This window comes from Coregonus clupeaformis, chromosome 8 (genome assembly GCF_020615455.1).
Source record: "Coregonus clupeaformis isolate EN_2021a chromosome 8, ASM2061545v1, whole genome shotgun sequence".
Taxonomy (NCBI): Eukaryota; Metazoa; Chordata; class Actinopteri; order Salmoniformes; family Salmonidae; genus Coregonus; species Coregonus clupeaformis.
In genome coordinates, this window is record NC_059199.1 from 32,245,025 (window position 1) to 32,262,077 (window position 17,053).

Consider the following 17,053-nt stretch of genomic DNA (forward strand, 5'->3'; position numbering starts at 1 on the left):
GTACACAAGCTCAAATTCAAATATTATTCAACAAAAGTTAGTCTTGAAATTACTGAAATGCTTTCTAAATATAGATACGATCAAATTATAAACAACTTACTTTAAGATTACACATTTCTTATAACTGTAAAATAAATCTGATCATACTCAGAGGCAGAACAATATTGCCACTATTTCATACAACTGTCGACAGATAATTTTCTACAAAACATCCAGTGAGGTGCGCAGAGACACCATTTAAATGTGTGCAGACTCGCTACAACTTCAACTTTAAGCACAAAGTGATTTTGTCCATTTGTGACCAAGCTGGGTACACTCGCTCAGAGGAAGAGTAAATCGATGTTTTGTCTGAATAGGCCAGAAAATGTGACACATCACTCCTTATTCAAATGTCGGGTGTGACACCTGACACGTCAAGTCACCTCCACGAAAAGAGAGTGAAAGGGAAGAGCAGACAGATGTGGCTTTCCATCCTTATAAGGCGTTCATATAGCGCTTGGTACACCAAAATGTCAGTCGGAACAGGTCCCATATCGGGGACTTAACATCTAAGAGGTTTTAAACAACGGTATGGTGATAGTAATAGTGATAATGCCACACATATAACCAGGCAGTTAAACGTCTTCTCTTTATTGTGCCAACAGCATGTTTAAATTTGTTGTATTTGTCTGATGAAATATTTCTTACTATGGCAAATGCCAGATGGGCTGCTCAAAATATTTTATTTCTATTTTTGCACAATTTATCTGTTATACCTGTGCCCTTGCTGGGGCCTGCTGCTGTGATGAGTGAGCCACTCTCCTCCCCTCATGCGCTCGAGAGAAAAATCTGTTCTGATCGTTGATCGTATAACATTTCAAAATGCAATTGCGAGACAAATACAGTTTTGGAAGCTTTGTTCCCTTGTTCTTGTCGAAGTGAGGGTCTCAGCTTTCTGTAGGTATCATTGTTATTTCTCAACTCTCAATATTCAGCTCAGTAGCAACTATTTTTCCAACCAAGATATTTGATATGGCTTTGAGATAAACAGTGCCTTCGGAAAATATTCAGACCCCTTGACTTTTTCCACGTTTTGTTACGTTACAGCCTTATTCTAAAATCGATTAAATAAATAAAAACCCTCAGCAATCTACACACAATACCCCATAATGACAAAGTGAAAACAAGTTTTTAGAATTTTTTGCAAATGTATTAAAAACAAAAATACAGAAATAACTTATTTACATAAGTATTCAGACCCTTTGCTATGAGACTCTAAATTGAGCTCAGGTGCATAATGTTTCCATTGATCGTCCTTGAGATGTTTCTACAACTTCATTGGAGTCCACCTGTGGTAAATTCAATTGATTGGACATGATTTGGAAAGGCACACACATGTCTATATAAGGATCCACAGTTGACAGTGCATTTCAGATCAAAACCAAGCCATGAGGTCAAAGGAATTATCCGTAGAGCTCCGAGACAGGATTGTGTTGAGGCACAGATCTGGGGAAGGGTTCCAAAAAATGTCTGCAGCATTGAAGATCCCCAAGAACACAGTGGCCTCCATCATTCTTAAATGGAAGAAGTTTGGAACCACCAAGACTCTTCCTAGAACTGGCCACCCGGCCAAACTGAGCAATCACGGGAGAAGGGCCTTGGTCAGGGAGGTGACCAAGAACCCGATGGTCACTCTGACAAAGCTCCAGAGTTCCTCTGTGGAGATGGGAAAACCTTCCAGAAGGACAACCATCGCTGCAGCACCAATCAGGCCTTTATGGTAGCGTGGCTAGACGGAAGCCACTCCTCAGTAAAAGGCACATGACAGCCCGCTTAGAGTTTGCCAAAAAGCACCTAAAGGATTCTCAGACCATGAGAAACAAGATTTCCTGGTCTGATGAAAACAAGATTGAACTCTTTGGCCTTAATGCCAAGCGTCACGTCTGGAGGAAACCTGGCACCATCCCTACGGTGAAGCATGGTGGTGACCGCATCATGCTGTGGGGATGTTTTTCAGAAGCAGGGACTGGGAGACTAGTCAGGATTGAGGCAAAGATGAACGGAGTAAAGTACAGAAAGATCCTTGATGAAAACCTGCTCCAGAGCGCTCAGGATCTCATACTGGGGTGAAGGTTCACCTTCCAACAAGACAACGACCCTAAGCACACAGCCAAGACAACACAGGAGTGGCTTCGGGACAAGTCTCTGAATGTCCTTGAGTGGCCCAGCCAGAGCCGGACTTGAACCCGATCGAACCTCTCTGGAGAGACCTGAAAATAGCTGTGCAGCGACGCTCCTCATCCAACCTGACAGAGCTTGAGAGGATCTGCAGAGAAGAATGAGAGAAACCCCCCAAATACAGGTGTGCCAAGCTTGTAGCGTCATACCCAAGAAGACTCAATGCTGTAATTGCTGCCAAAGGTGCTTCAACAAAGTACTGAGTATAGGGTCTGAATACTTACGTAAATGTTATATTTCAGTATTCATATTTTTTGTTTGTTGCAAAAATAGCTAAAATCCTGTTTTTGCTTTTTCATTATGGGGTATTGTGTGTAGATTGATGAGGGGGAAAAAAACAATTTAATCAATTTTAGAATAAGGCTGCAACATAACAAAATGTGGAAAAAGTAAAGGGGTCTGAATACTTTCCGAAGGCACTGTATACACTGACTGTACAAAACATTAAGGACACTTTCCCAATATTGAGTTGCCTATAGGCCTCATGGTTAGTAGCCTACAACTGCAAAGTTTCTTAGGAAATAAAATGTACTGTTGGCTAGCAGTGGGTATTATATTTAGAGTTAGCGATCTAATTAATTTGTTTTGAGTTTCCACTTCCTCAGGTGTTGAACCCAAAATGAATTAGCCTATTATATTACTTATTGCATATAAAGATGTATGTAATTAATCTCTATTGAACAAAAACGTCATATTTTGACAGTAAAATATGGCAACTATAGAAGACTCCAGATGATAAACTGAAAATTACGGACACCAACATTGCATTCCTCTTACCGGAGCACTTTGCGTATGTCTGAAATTTTAGGTGATTGTGCTACACAACGTTGCTGTAGATTGTTCTAAAACCATTATTTGGTCAACAGTAATAGCCTATGCATTATGTTGATTCCTGCTATGAAAGTATCTGCCTGTCCCTGTTTCACTGTCGGCTGCTGTGTAAGCAAGCCACTCTCACTCCCTCTCTCCACTGTGCACACAGAGGAGGGAGAGATGCATTCTGAGAAGCACACAGTGGCATGTATTCATGGATGCCAATGGAAGTCAGGCTACCCAAAAAAAAAAAGCAAGAAAAAAAAAAAATACAATTATTTATCTTTCGCCTCTCTGTGTTTTATCATTTTCTTTCAATTCGCAAGAGGCTGAATTTATCTGACCGGAGAAAGCTTCCGAGCGAGCGAAACAGCGCCCCTCTGTCTCTGTATGTTTAGGCCATCTATCTGATGCTGTCTGGTCCAAAAGAGTATGACATTGTTGCCGCCCGTAGCATTAAAGCAACGGAAGACAGCAAGCATTTGGCCTCCCTTGGCTTTAATTTTTTTTATAAAATAATTGCCAATCAGCGTTGAGCTAAACTGAGTGAGCTCAACTTTGAATGGTCCTGGTGCACCCACATTTTTTTTAAAGGGAAGCCAGTTTGGATTTGGCTTCCCTCCTGTTAAATCGCATTGAGAGCATACGTCATTGACAGAAACAACTTGAATTGTTGCATCTCGTTGTGATGTTGTCCTCCGGTGGCTAGCTTGCTAGCTGAAATTGGCCCTTTCCTAAATTAGCCATGGATGGAGATAGGGATTTGGACTTGTGGTTTTACTTAATTCTCCATACTAGCCAATGATTATAACGGCGATTCTGATCCAACCATTAACTCCTATATTGCTGTGCCCCTGGCCTGAGGGGATGAAAGTTCAATATGTAGCTAGATGTAGAAGGCTAATGTTAACTAGATAACGTTGTCCATGAAAGGAAGTTAGGCTAGCAAGCAAGCATTTTAGCCAGGTAGCCTAGGACAACAAAAAATAAAAGCGTGTATTATATGACAGAGTGATAGACCGTTTCGTCAACGTGAAAGAAAGGAGGATGGCATTGACGTTTCTCTACAAGTAGGGTGAGTCAACATGTTTTCTACTTGCATGAACACACACACACACACACACACACGCACAGACACAGACAGAAATCAGAACCATGTACAGCCACATCATACTTAGCTTACGTTGATTGGACTAAATTGTTTTTGGTATCTTTTAGTTGTCACTGTATTAGACTAAGCATAGGTGTTTTGATGATGTTGAAATATTGAAGTTGAAATGGTGCTGGAATAGTGGAGGCAGCTCTTGTTTTCTTTGCGACTTGCGGTAACTCCCTGTGGTTCTAAATCAATAGTTGTTTAGTGGTCCGAAAATGTCGGAAACATTAACTTTCTTGACCATGCTGTACGTCATGTAACTGTTCGTTAGATGCAATATGCTTTGTGTACTTCACCGGACAGAGGTTGCTCTCCGGTTTTGTGATGAATTTATTCTGCCACTGTGTCTTCTTGATGTCTTGGCATTTAGGCCTATATATCATATACAGTTTTCAAAGCAATTACTGTTTTTCTAGTTACAGAGAGGAGAGTCACAGCTTTCTGTGAGTATATCATTTATTTCTCACTTCTTAATAATGAGTTCATGGCACCACTTTACAATAGGAGTAGGCTGTAGGATGGTTTTGATGCGCCTGCGGAGCGGAGTAGAGCGTGCCATTTGCAGTGAATAGACAAACATCAAGTAGCCTAGGCCTAGTGCTGGAAAGTATGTGTTGGACATTAGCCTACCTTTATTGATAGACTAATCAATTAGCCTACATGGCACAGGAGGTTGGTGGCACCTTAACTGGGGAGGACGGGCTCGTGGTAATGGCTGGAGTCGGAATCAGGGGAATGGTATCAAATACTCTGAGGGGAGGACGGCTCATAATAATGGCTGGAACGGCGTAAATGGAATGGCATCAAACCATGTATTTGATGCCATTTCCATTTGCTCCGTTCCAGCCATTATGATGACCCTTCCTCCCCTCAGCAGCCTCCTGTGCTGCATGGCTACACACTGAGTGTACAAAACATTAGGAACACCTTCCTAAAATCGAGTTGGACACCCGTTTGCCCTTAGAACAGCCTTCATTCATCGAGGCATGGACTCTACAAGGTTGAATCCAATGCTTCCCACAGTTGTGTCAAGTTGGCTTAATGTCGTTTGGATGGTGGACCATTCTTAATACAGTGTGAAAAACCCAGCAGCGTTGCAGTTCTTGACACAATCAAACCGGTGCACCTAGCACCTACTACCACACCCCATTCAAAGGCACTTAAATATTTTGTCTTGCCCATTCACCCTCTGAATGGCACACATACACAATCCATTTCCTAATTGTCTCAAGGCTTAAAAATCCTTCTTTATCCTGTCTCGTCTCCTTAATCTACACTGATTTAAGGGGATTTAACAAGTGACATCAATAAGGGATCATAGCGTTCACCTTTATTTACCTGGTCAGTCTATGTCATGGAAAGAACACTCCGTTTTGTACACTCAGTGTACAGCTACAATATCATATTTAGAGTTAGCAATCTAGCAAAGTGTTTTGAGTTCCCACTTCCTCAGGTGGTGAATAATGTAGCCTATAGGCCAATATGCGAAGCATTGAAGGTCCCCAAGAACACAGTGGCCTCCATCATTCTTAAATGGAAGAAGTTTGGAATGACCAAGACTCATCCTAGAGCTCGCCGCCCGGGCAAACTGAGCAATCGGGGGAGAAAGGCCTTGGTCAGGGAGGTGACCAAGAACCTGATGGTCAATCTGACAGAGCTTTATAGTTCCTCTGTGCAGATGGGAGACCCTTCCAGAAGAGTGGCCAGACGGAAGCCACTCCTCAGTAAAAGGCACATGACAGCCCTGCTTGGAGTTTGCCAAAAGGCACCTAAGGACTCTCAGACCATGAGAAACAAGATTCTCTGGTCTGTTGAAACCAAGATTGAACTCTTTGGCCTGAATGCCAAGCGTCACGTCTGGAGGAAACCTGGCACTATCCCTATGGTGAAGCATGGTGGTGGCAGCATCATGCTGTGGGGATGTTTTCAGCAGCAGGGACTGGGAGACAAGTCAGGATCGAGGCAAAGATGAACGGAGCAAAGTACAGAGAGATCCTTGATGAAAAATTGCTCCAGGTTCACCTTCCAACAGGACAATGACCCTAAGCACACAGCCAAGACAACGCAGAAGTGGATTCGGGACAAGTCTCTCAATGTCCTTGAGTGGCCCAGCCAGAGCCTGGACTTGAACCAGATCGAACATCTCTGGAGAAACCTGAAAATAGCTGTGCAGCAACGCTCCCCATCCAACCTGACAGAGCTTGAGAGGATCTGCAGAGAAGAATGGGAGAAATTCCCCAAATACAGGTGTGCCAAGCTTGTAGCGTCATACCAAAAAAGACTTGAGGCTGTAACCGCTGCCAAAGGTGCTTCAACAAAGTACTGAGTATAGGATCTGAATACTTATGTAAATGTGATATTTCCATTTTTTTATTTTTAATAAATTAGCAAACATTTCTAAAAACCTGTTTTTGCTTTGTGGTTATGGTGTATTGTGAGTAGATTGATGAGGGGGGGGAAACTCAATTTTAGAATAAAGCTGTAACCTAACAAAATGTGGAAAAAGCCAAGAGGTCTGAATACTTTCCGAATGACTTTATAAAATGATTACTCATGATTTGGGTCCAACCAAATCATGGGCTGGTGCCACCAACTGTAAAGGTTAGTGGCACCAGTAACACCAGGGGGAAATGTTAGTCTGGAGCTCTGTAATAGTAATTAACACTTAGGGTTGGTGTTGCAGCAGAACACATATGACAGGCATTCATTTACAATATAGCCTATGTTGTTAGCTTGGCTTTTATAACGTATGCCTATAAGTCTTAAGCAGGCAGACGGACAGACAGACAGACAGGCAGACAGACAGGCAGACAAGCAGACAGACAGACAGAGAACAAGAAGAAGCACAGAGTGACAGCAGAGAAGATGCTGAGACAGATAGACAGCACAACAGTGAGGCAAACAAAATGGCTAGAGCAGAGGCACAGTTATAGTGGTGAGTTTCTTAGTGTGACTGACAAGAAGGTTATGTGATAGCAGGTCAAAAGAGGCATCACACTCAAACATTTTGTCAGAAGTATCCAAACTTTACATGTAATAATGATTATATTGGAAAATTAACATTTTAAAAGTTTATTTGTCAATCAAGTGTCAATTAGTGACAAAATAAATACATTGGCTAAACATATTTTCTCCCGTTGTAGACCTATAACAGTACGTTTCAATACTTTTCTTGACAAAACTTTCATTACTTTTCTTGATGTTTGAGAAAATGTTCATGGATATTACATTGCAATCTTACCCATTTCCATCTTACATTAAGGGGCAGTAAAGTTAGGGGGTTAAAGAGTAAACTAGCTCTGGCTCAATATCTTATCCTTAACTTATCAATAAAATCTTTAAAATCAAATCCATATACATTTAGTGTGTATAGAACAAATGTTTGGGATGAGGTTGTTTGTATTAGTAAACAGTAGGCTACTTTTGGAATGTTTCCGCACCTTCTTGCACTGGGCCTTCAGCCAATGTAGTATGGAAAAGCAGGGATGAAATGGTAGCTTTATCCTCACTGGTATCACTGTACACCATCCATACCCTCCGTGCATGTTCACGTCAACCAATCTAAAAAAAAAAGAGAACAAGAAAAAATAACATAATGTATGCAAATATACAGTCGTGGTCAAACGTTTTGAGAAAGTATTGGTGTTCACAAAGTTTGCTGCTTCAGTGTTTTTAGATATTTTTGTCAGATGTTACTATGGTATACTGATGTATAATTACAAGCATTCCATAAGTGTCAAAGGCTTTTATTGACAATTACATTAAGTTTATGCAAAGAGTCAATATTTGCAGTGTTGACCCTTCTTTTTCAAGACCTCTGCAATCCGCCCTGGCATGCTGTCAATTAACTTCTGGGCCACATCCTGACTGATGGCAGCCCATTCTTGCATAATCAATGCTTGGAGTTTGTCAGAATTTGTGGGTTTTTGTTTGTCCACCCACCTCTTGAGGAATGACCACAAGTTCTCAATGGGATTAAGGTCTGTGGAGTTTCCTGCCCATGGACCCAAAATGTCGATGTTTTGTTCCCCGAGCCATTTAGTTATCACTTTTGCCTTATGGCAAGGTGCTCCATCATGCTGGAAAGGGCATTGTTCGAAACACCAAACTGTTCTTGGATGGTTGGGAGAAGTTGCTCTCGGAGGATGTGTTGGTACCATTCTTTATTCATGGCTGTGTTCTTAGGCAAAATTGTGAGTGAGCCCTCTCCCTTGGCTGAGAAGCAACCCCACACATGAATGGTCTCAGAATGCTTTACTGTTGGCATGACACAGGACGGATGGTAGCGCTCACCTTGTCTTCTCCGGACAAGCTTTTTTCTGGATGCCCCAAACATTCGGAAAGTGGATTCATCAGAGAAAATGACTTTACCCCAGTCCTCAGCAGTCCAATCCCTGTACCTTTTGCAGAATATCAGTCTGTCCCTGATGTTTTTCCTGGAGAGAAGTGGCTTCCTCGCTGCCCTTCTTGACACCAGGCCATCCTCCAAAAGGCTTCGCCTCACTGTGCGTGCAGATGCACTCACACCTGCCTGCTGCCATTCCTGAGCAAGCAACTGAATCAACTTTAGGAGACGGTCCTGGCGCTTGCTGGACTTTCTTGGGCGCCCTGAAGCCTTCTTCACAACAATTGAACCTCTCTCCTTGAAGTTCTTGATGATCCGATAAATGGTTGATTTAGGTGCAATCTTACTAGCAGCAATATCCTTGCCTGTGATGCCCTTTTTGTGCAAAGCAATGATGACGGCACGTGTTTCCTTGCAGGTAACCATGGTTAACAGAGGAAGAACAATGATTTCAAGCACCACCCTCCTTTTAAAGCTTCCAGTCTGTTATTATATTTACATTTTAGTCATTTAGCAGACACTCTTATCCAGAGCGACTTACAGTTAGTGAGTGCATACATTTTTCATACTGGCCCCCCGTGGGAATCGAACCCACAACCCTGGCGTTGCAAGCACCATGCTCTACCAACTGAGCTACAGGAGGGTTATTCTAACTCAATCAGCATGACAGAGTGATCTCCAGCCTTGTCCTCGTCAACACTCACCTGTGTTAACGAGAGAATCACTGACATGATGTCAGCTGGTCCTTTTGTGGCAGGGCTGAAATAAAATGGAAATGTTTTTGGGGGATTAAGTTAATTTTCACGGCAAAGAGGGACTTTGCAATTAATTCCAATTCATCTGATCACTCTTCATAACATTCTGGAGTATATGCAAATTGCCATCATAAAAACTGAGGCAGCAGACTTTGTGAAAATTAATATTTGTGTCATTCTCAAAACTTTTGACCACGACTGTACAGTACATGACGACTACAACAACATGTTCACAGGTACTGAAGGGAGTTTTTTTCAACATAGAAAAAAATGTAGACCACGGTGACACAAAATGATGGTGACTCGTCATCACGTTGTCATTGTGTCAGTATGAAAAGGTACTTGATATACGGGGGGACTATGCCATGATATTGTTTGCAAATGTGTAAGATCTTGACATACGTGTGTGGACATGTGTGATGGCGTCCTAGGATTGTGTAGCTTGGAAGCAATTTGGACCATAATGCACTGATTCACTATGACTGGCTGTAAGGAAAGGGAGAAAATAAAAAGTACAAAATATATATATATGTCTTCAAAGGAGCTAGCACCTAGCACTACAAATAAAAAATTACAAAATCACATTTTCCCTTCAATCTTGTCACTGGATATGCCGTACTTGTCCTCAGACACCCACTTCCATGGAACTGCAACACAATACCAAGAAAATTGCGTGGTAGAGTATCCAAAACCCAGTGAGTTACGGTCTGGCCTCTGGTTTACATTATGTGTTGTTACTGACAATGGTAGCCATGCTCTTACTCATGCCGTCTGACTCTGCATTTTGCCATGTCTCTTTTATAATCACCATGTTCTTTCTCAAAGATTCAGTTATTTTGATCTTTCCAAGATTTATGATAGAATGAATTGTGTGGTGTAAAGTACAGCTTTTTTTGTGTGCTGTAGATTTCATGGCTATGTTATTACTATGGTATTGTGGAATCTTCTTTGTAATAATCTTGTAAATAAGATAGAAATACATCAAATAAGTTATACCCAATATGTAATTATATTGTAAGTACACAATAAAATGTAATGATTTAGGAGTAATGCATCAGCATTCCTCACCACTGTTTCTTCCTCTCACAATTACATAAAATACCAGCAAATTGTGAATAGTGGTGGACACTACAGAAAATGCTTAGTTTTTTAACATTGACTCACATATTACAAGAGGCTTGTGCACGGGTTGTGCAATTTGCTACATTATTTAAATATATTGCCCTAAACACGTACAGAGAAGCCACCATCTTGTTTTCCAGTTTAACCCTATGTGATAGGGCTTGTATTGAGTCATCAGGGACCTTCAGCAACAATTATAGTTATGATGTAAGTTTATGGGGCCACAACACACTGACAACACCACGTGTGTGTGTGTGTGTGTGTGTGTGTGTGTGTGTGTGTGTGTGTGTGTGTGTGTGTGTGTGTGTGTGTGTGTGTGTGTGTGTGTGTTTGTGTTTGTGTTTGTGGGTGTGTTTGCAGGTGTGTGTGTGATTGTGTGTGTGTGTGTGTTTGCATGCTTGCATGCATAGGTGTGTGTTTGCATGCCAGTGTGCATGTGTGTCTGCAAGCCTGCATGCATCTGCAATGTGAATGCATGTGCATGCATGTATGTATGTGTGAGATGCATGTGACTGGCTTCCTTTGGTCTGACAAGAAAGCAAACAGCACGATGTGTCATTTGGTGTGTATAAAATATGGATAATATCACATAACACATAATATGTGTATCTAGATACATTTTCCATGAGAAACAACTGTGAAATAGCACCTCAATTAAAATATAGGCCTACAATATTGCAGAGCTTAACTTTCCGTCCATATGATCATTGTTACATAAATATTATACCACATTTTCAATACCATGCATATTATGAAAGTGTTCATTATGCCTAAAATAATTCTTTTTGTAAATACAAAGGTTAAAAACACACGAGACAACAAGGAGGACCTAATTATTTCCCCCATTACATCTTATTTTGAATACAGCACAATGCATAGGGGAAATGTTATACAGTCAGGGCATTTTAGCTAAAACAAAATTAAACAAATTATTTAGCAGGCATATTGTGTGCAAGTTCCTCAGGAATGTCAAATGACAATCACTTTGAGTTAAAGTTTAACTGCATTGTTATTGAGCATGAGGAGGAAAGCATTGTCTAGAAGTGTTTTCATTCACTATGAACCACTATGAATCGGTGGTAAAAGTTCTCCTGAACAGGTTTTTGCCTTGAAGAATACATTTTGCATGGTGTTCTGTTATCCTCAGAGCATTCACTAGTGAATAACGGGCAACAACTTAAGCTCTATACCATAAATGTAATACACTCTATTCTACACAGTTCTGGATGAATAGTTTGTAATATTTCTAATATCCTAACTTCTAAATTCTGTCAACTGGTCTATATCTACATTACACCAAATATGCCAGCAATCGCTTATAGAAAGAAAGAATCCAAAAAAGAAGACAACACAAGACGCTGGTATGCTAAACTGCACACTGGACAGGGCGTGCAACTAAAGCAGTATAAAAGGCTGCATGGTTCAACATCGGATCAAATGAATATAATTCCATAAGGTATAAATCTGTACTAAGTAGCACAAAACATATATTCATTGTTTTTGACCAAAGGGTGTTTCTTGTTATGTTTTAAGTCACTTAGCCTAACAAATCTCATGGGTATCCTATGTTAAATTACACTATAATAATAATAATAATAATAATAATAATAATAATAATAATAATAATAATAATAATAATAATAATAATAATAATAATATCTGTGTAAAATAATGTAGCTTAAGAATATGAAATTACAATTACAATGTTTCAATATTCAAACTGAACACTTACAACTGTAAACGCAGCTAGAGAAGTCGTATAATCTTTAAAAACTCAGGAGGCCTATTCACTATGAAAAAGCTCCTTAACACCTACCTCTGTCCATAAAATGCATAAAACCCTCGTCTGTCCTTGCCAGCTCTACTTCCCGATGCACTCACTATCTGATTGAAGATTAGTGACATAAGAAACATCAATCGCGACAGGCATGCCGAGGTACTTGGAATGATGGGTAGATAGACAGATGTTGGGGCGGTACTTGGAAATATTGCCACATTATTAGCCCCCTCCATAGATGATCAGTTTGATAGCATGTTGGCAATGTCTCAAGAATGTCGCACAGTGAGAGGTAAGGATTTTATTTTAGTGGGTAAAATGATGACAATAGTCTCTTGGTTCATCATCTGTTATTTTTTGACTTGAGAAAAATATCTAACATAAAAATGAGTTAAGTCGTGCGGAGTGAAACTTGAACAGATTGGGCTATCATATGGTGAAAATTCCGAGAACTCACCAGGGTCAGTTAAGCAAGGGCGGAAGCAAGGTTCGTCAGCCGGCCGCCCGGGCGTTGGGAAGTTAATCCGTCTTGCAAAGAAGCATCCGTGCGCTCGAGAATTTGGATAGAGTTGGTGCATTTGCAAGAACCGGAGGCTGTGGTGTTGATGGAACCTGGGCTGCGCTGGGAAAATCTCCGAAATATCCGATGCATGGGGTGATGGGTAGAATGGTGCGTATCTACTGCTGAGCAACGTAACACAGCTTCAATGCCACCCAAGTTATAGGCTAGCCTACTTAGCGCCATCAAAAGTGCATTAGGTAACAGATGCACTCACACAGTAGCCAAAGAGCATCTCATAAAAAAATAAAAGAAAAAATTAACTTCACGGTCAATTGGGGTTATCTTTATGTCGTAGGTGTAGAATACTTTAAACAGCTTGGCTATCAGTTATTGTCCAAATAGCCACTCTTCCGCGATGCAGTCGGGCAGAATCAGTTGTATTAACATGTTAATAACATAGTGAATGTTAGCAATTGATGAACAAGTAATGAATTGGGATGGAGTGCAGTGCACTGTTGCAGTCACAGTGGACTTGTGCACTCGGCGCCCCTCCCCTTCCCATGCGAAGTAGTCACTTCTTAGCAAGGTGTAACGAATCAATCTGCAACTTTCAATGCCCATTTTTAAGGGTGTCACTGAAGAGGTAAAAATGCTAAATACCTTTACAGAAGCTCTGCAATCTAATATATGGCCTAACATTTTCAAGAAAAATTTTCCGAAGAGAATAGACTAAAAATGTAAATGTATTATCAGAACAGATAGCCTACAGAATATCCTGTCATTGTTATTTTTTTTATTTTTTATTATCAGTTCTCTCTATTTTGCAGTCCATGCAACACGAAGACAGTAATAACCCAAGACATAGGCCTACTTGTAGGCTTATTGTCTCGTTTGCTAAAAACGAATTAGGTGAAACTGAAAACCAACCATCATAATGCATGGACGTGGAGACACTTTTTTCAGAGCACTGCATTGGACAGGGGCTGTTTTATAATCCTGTTATAGAAAAGAATGGAGAGAAAACAACAGAACAATTAAAAAGATTGACATGGTGGGCTCTGACTGTCAGAGTGACGCTTCCAGAGGGGTGGAGTAACGGAGACGCAGGAAAGGCAACTCGATGTGTCTGTCTATCAGTTGAGCCTGTCTGATCAGTCGCGCATCCCCCCAATGTGCGATACATATTTCTCACTGCGGAGACGAGACCCCCGCTTCGCTATCTGGAGTAAAAAATAAGCAATAAGTCCACATTCGTATCCTTTCGTGGAGTAGCTGTTGGCGTTTCGTTTGTTTATGAACAGTCTTTGGAGCAGTAATACATCAACTGTCCACATGAAAGCCGAAAGGATATCAGTTTTGTGAGGATCGTGTGAATAGGCTATCCGAACCGAGCTCTGGGTGTTTCAGTCGCGTGAGGAGAGACAGAAAGTAGCCTATTGGCCGCATAGCCGTTTGATCTTTTTGCCGTGGCTATCATGACTGACTGAATGACACGGACTGATTGACAAACCCTCTAATGTCCATATCCCATCTCTCTCTCCCATTTTGTGTCGATTTGCAGAGATTGAACAACGGAACAGCACCTGTGCAGAAACACAGTTTGGAACGTTATCCATCGCCGTGGAAGTTTGTGATACATTGAAAGATTTCTTTGTTACTTTCTACGCGAAAATCGGTTATAACGTGTCGTTCTAGGGGTGGAATCATTTTTTTCATGGAAGCACGGCGGGACTGAAGAGGCTTTGGCGGCTGTCCATGTTCTCCACCGTTAGACTGAAACCTTAACAGAGGTCTTGCTATTTTTGATCATCACGCAATGAGTTATAACTCTGTTTTCTACTCAAAACATCCATAGAGAAACATATATTTTTGTTTAGAGAGTCTATTGGTTTCTTGACATTTGACAAACAATTGCTAAAAGATTAATTAGGTTTCAAAAAAATACTTTCACCGACGCTTAGACTTCCTTTGCCAGTCAAAGAACGGGAATCGACATTTGTATTCCGATTCTATTGAAGAAAAGGACAAAACGACGAGATATTTGCTTTCATTTCGTTGTGTACTGGTTTCCTCTTGGGTCGCTTTTATTTTGGTCTCTGCATGAAAAGTCAAGCAGAAAGTCTACCAGCAGCATGCCGAGGAGAAAGCAGCAAGCGCCAAGGCGGTCCGTAGGTAAGCACAACTCTGAAATCTATTTCCTGAATTCCCCCGTAAATTCCTCTCAAGTTCGCCTTTTCCCATCCTTATTTAGAATAGCCCTAAATAGACACACATTCATAACAGAAATATAGCCTACTATGTTATACATATTTAGCTTACAGTCAAAACGAGATAAACATAACACGTTTTTTCAAATTGGCCAGAAAAAAGTATTTGCCAGCCTGTAGATCATTCAAATACTTTCCAGTTTTCTGTCACAGGTTCATATTCACAGATAGGTTGTCAAAACCCATAGGCCTATTGAAGTTTTACACACAGAGATAATGGACCTAATGCAATTGGACGTGTTTTCGCTCATTTTATATAGTGTTTGAGTCTCTGTGTTCCACTCGGGATTGCCATCCTTGATTTGATGCCTGATTGATCGCCTGTCATGCGACTGCCTTTGATCTATTCATTCCTTATAAGAATCAGTAAATCATTCACCATGGAAACACGCATGCGCTTGACAGCTTGAGCCACTCAAAGGACAACTTTGGCCCCTGTCGAGAAGCAGGAGAATAGACAAATTGAAAGCAAAGTTCCCAAGCAGGGGTAAATACTTTACGATTAATGACCATGGGGGGAGGGACAAGGGAAGGAGGCGGAGGGAGGGTGCTGGGGCGTGTCAAGATCAGAAAGTAACACACCAATACTCTTAAAGAGTATATTGACAATATCCCCCTCAAAGAAGCAACTTTAACTTTCCTCCAGACTCTCTAGGCTACTCTGTACCAATGCTACTCACCCCACAATAGAAATAGCTTTTTTCTTCAGAGTAGCCTAGACTATATTTTAGGTTATAGTAGCCTATGCAGAGTGCACACTTTCTGTTTTCAGCTTTGATAGTGAGTATTTTTAAATACACTACATTACCAAAAGTATGTGGACACCTGCTCTTCGAACATCTCATTCCAAAATCATGGGCATTAATATGGAGCTGGTCCCCCCTTTGCTGCTATTACAGCCTCCACTCTTCTGGGAAGGCTTTCCACTAGATGTTGGAACATTGCTGCGGGGACTAGCTTCCATTCAGCCACAAGAGCATTAGTGAGGTCGGATACTGATGTTGGGTGATTAGGCCTGGCTCGCCGTCGGCGTTCCAATTCATCCCAAAGGTGTTCAATGGGGTTGAGGTCTGTGCAGGAAACTCAAGTTCTTCCACACCGATCTTGACAAACCATTTCTTTATGGACCTCGCTTTGTGCTCGGGGGCATTGTCATGCTGAAACAGGAAAGGGCCTTCCCCAAATGTCATTGTATTCTGTAGCATTAAGATTTCCCTTCACTGGAACTAAGGGGCCTAGCCCGAACCATGAAAAACAGCCCCAGACCATTATTCCTCCTCCATAAGACTTTACAGTTGGCACTATGCATTGGGGCAGGTAGCGTTCTCCTGGCATCCGCCAAACCCAGATTTGTCCGTCGGACTACCAGATGGTGAAGCGTGATTTATTACTCCAGAGAACGCATTTCTACAACGAACAGTACTTGTGCTGACGTTGCTTCCAGAGGCAGTTTGGAACTCAGTAGTGAGTATTGTAACCGAGGACAGACAACCCACTTCGTGGTTGAGCCGTTGTTGCACCTAGATGTTTCCACTTCACAATAACAGCACTTACAGTTGACTGGGGCAGCTCTAGCAGGGCAGAAATTGGACAAACTGACTTCCTATGACGGTGCCACGTTGAAAGTCACTGAGCTCTTCAGTAAGGCCATTCTACTGCCAATGTTTGTCTATGGAGATTGCTTGGCTGTGTGCTCGATGTTATACACCTGTCAACAATGGGTGTGGCTGAAATAGCCGAATCCACTTATTTGAAGGGGTGTCCACATACTTTTGTTTATATAGTGTATATTTTTGGAGAGATGCACAAATATTTATTTGACACGTAGGCATTTTTATAAAGTATCATGAAAGAAGACCAGATTTGTGCTTATCATTTTGGAGGTGTTTTTTCTTTCTCTTAGAACAGTGAATGATTGACAGGGATTTCCACCAGTCACCTAATGAGAAATCTGCCTTTGAAGTTCAGGCATTAACGACTGCTGCTGAACAAAACAGTTCTAGAATATTAAACAGACTTTGGAAATGTGAAGTTAAGCAGGTTGGGAAGAAGAGACTTTGAACTGTGGGTTGTGATTTCAACTTGACTGCAGAGATATA

The 17,053-nt window shown here is 41.2% G+C and overlaps 1 protein-coding gene across 1 annotated transcript in view; it reads left to right on the top strand.

Moving 5' to 3' along the window:
- Positions 1–13,648: 13,648 nt before the first annotated feature.
- Positions 13,649–17,053, top strand: part of LOC123491379 (teashirt homolog 1-like) — a 46,029-nt gene continuing 42,624 nt past the window's right edge. The window contains exon 1 of the mRNA XM_045221941.1: positions 13,649–14,859. Within this exon, the coding sequence (XP_045077876.1) occupies positions 14,820–14,859 (40 nt within the window). The 5' untranslated portion in view covers positions 13,649–14,819. The remainder of the gene's footprint in view (positions 14,860–17,053) is intronic.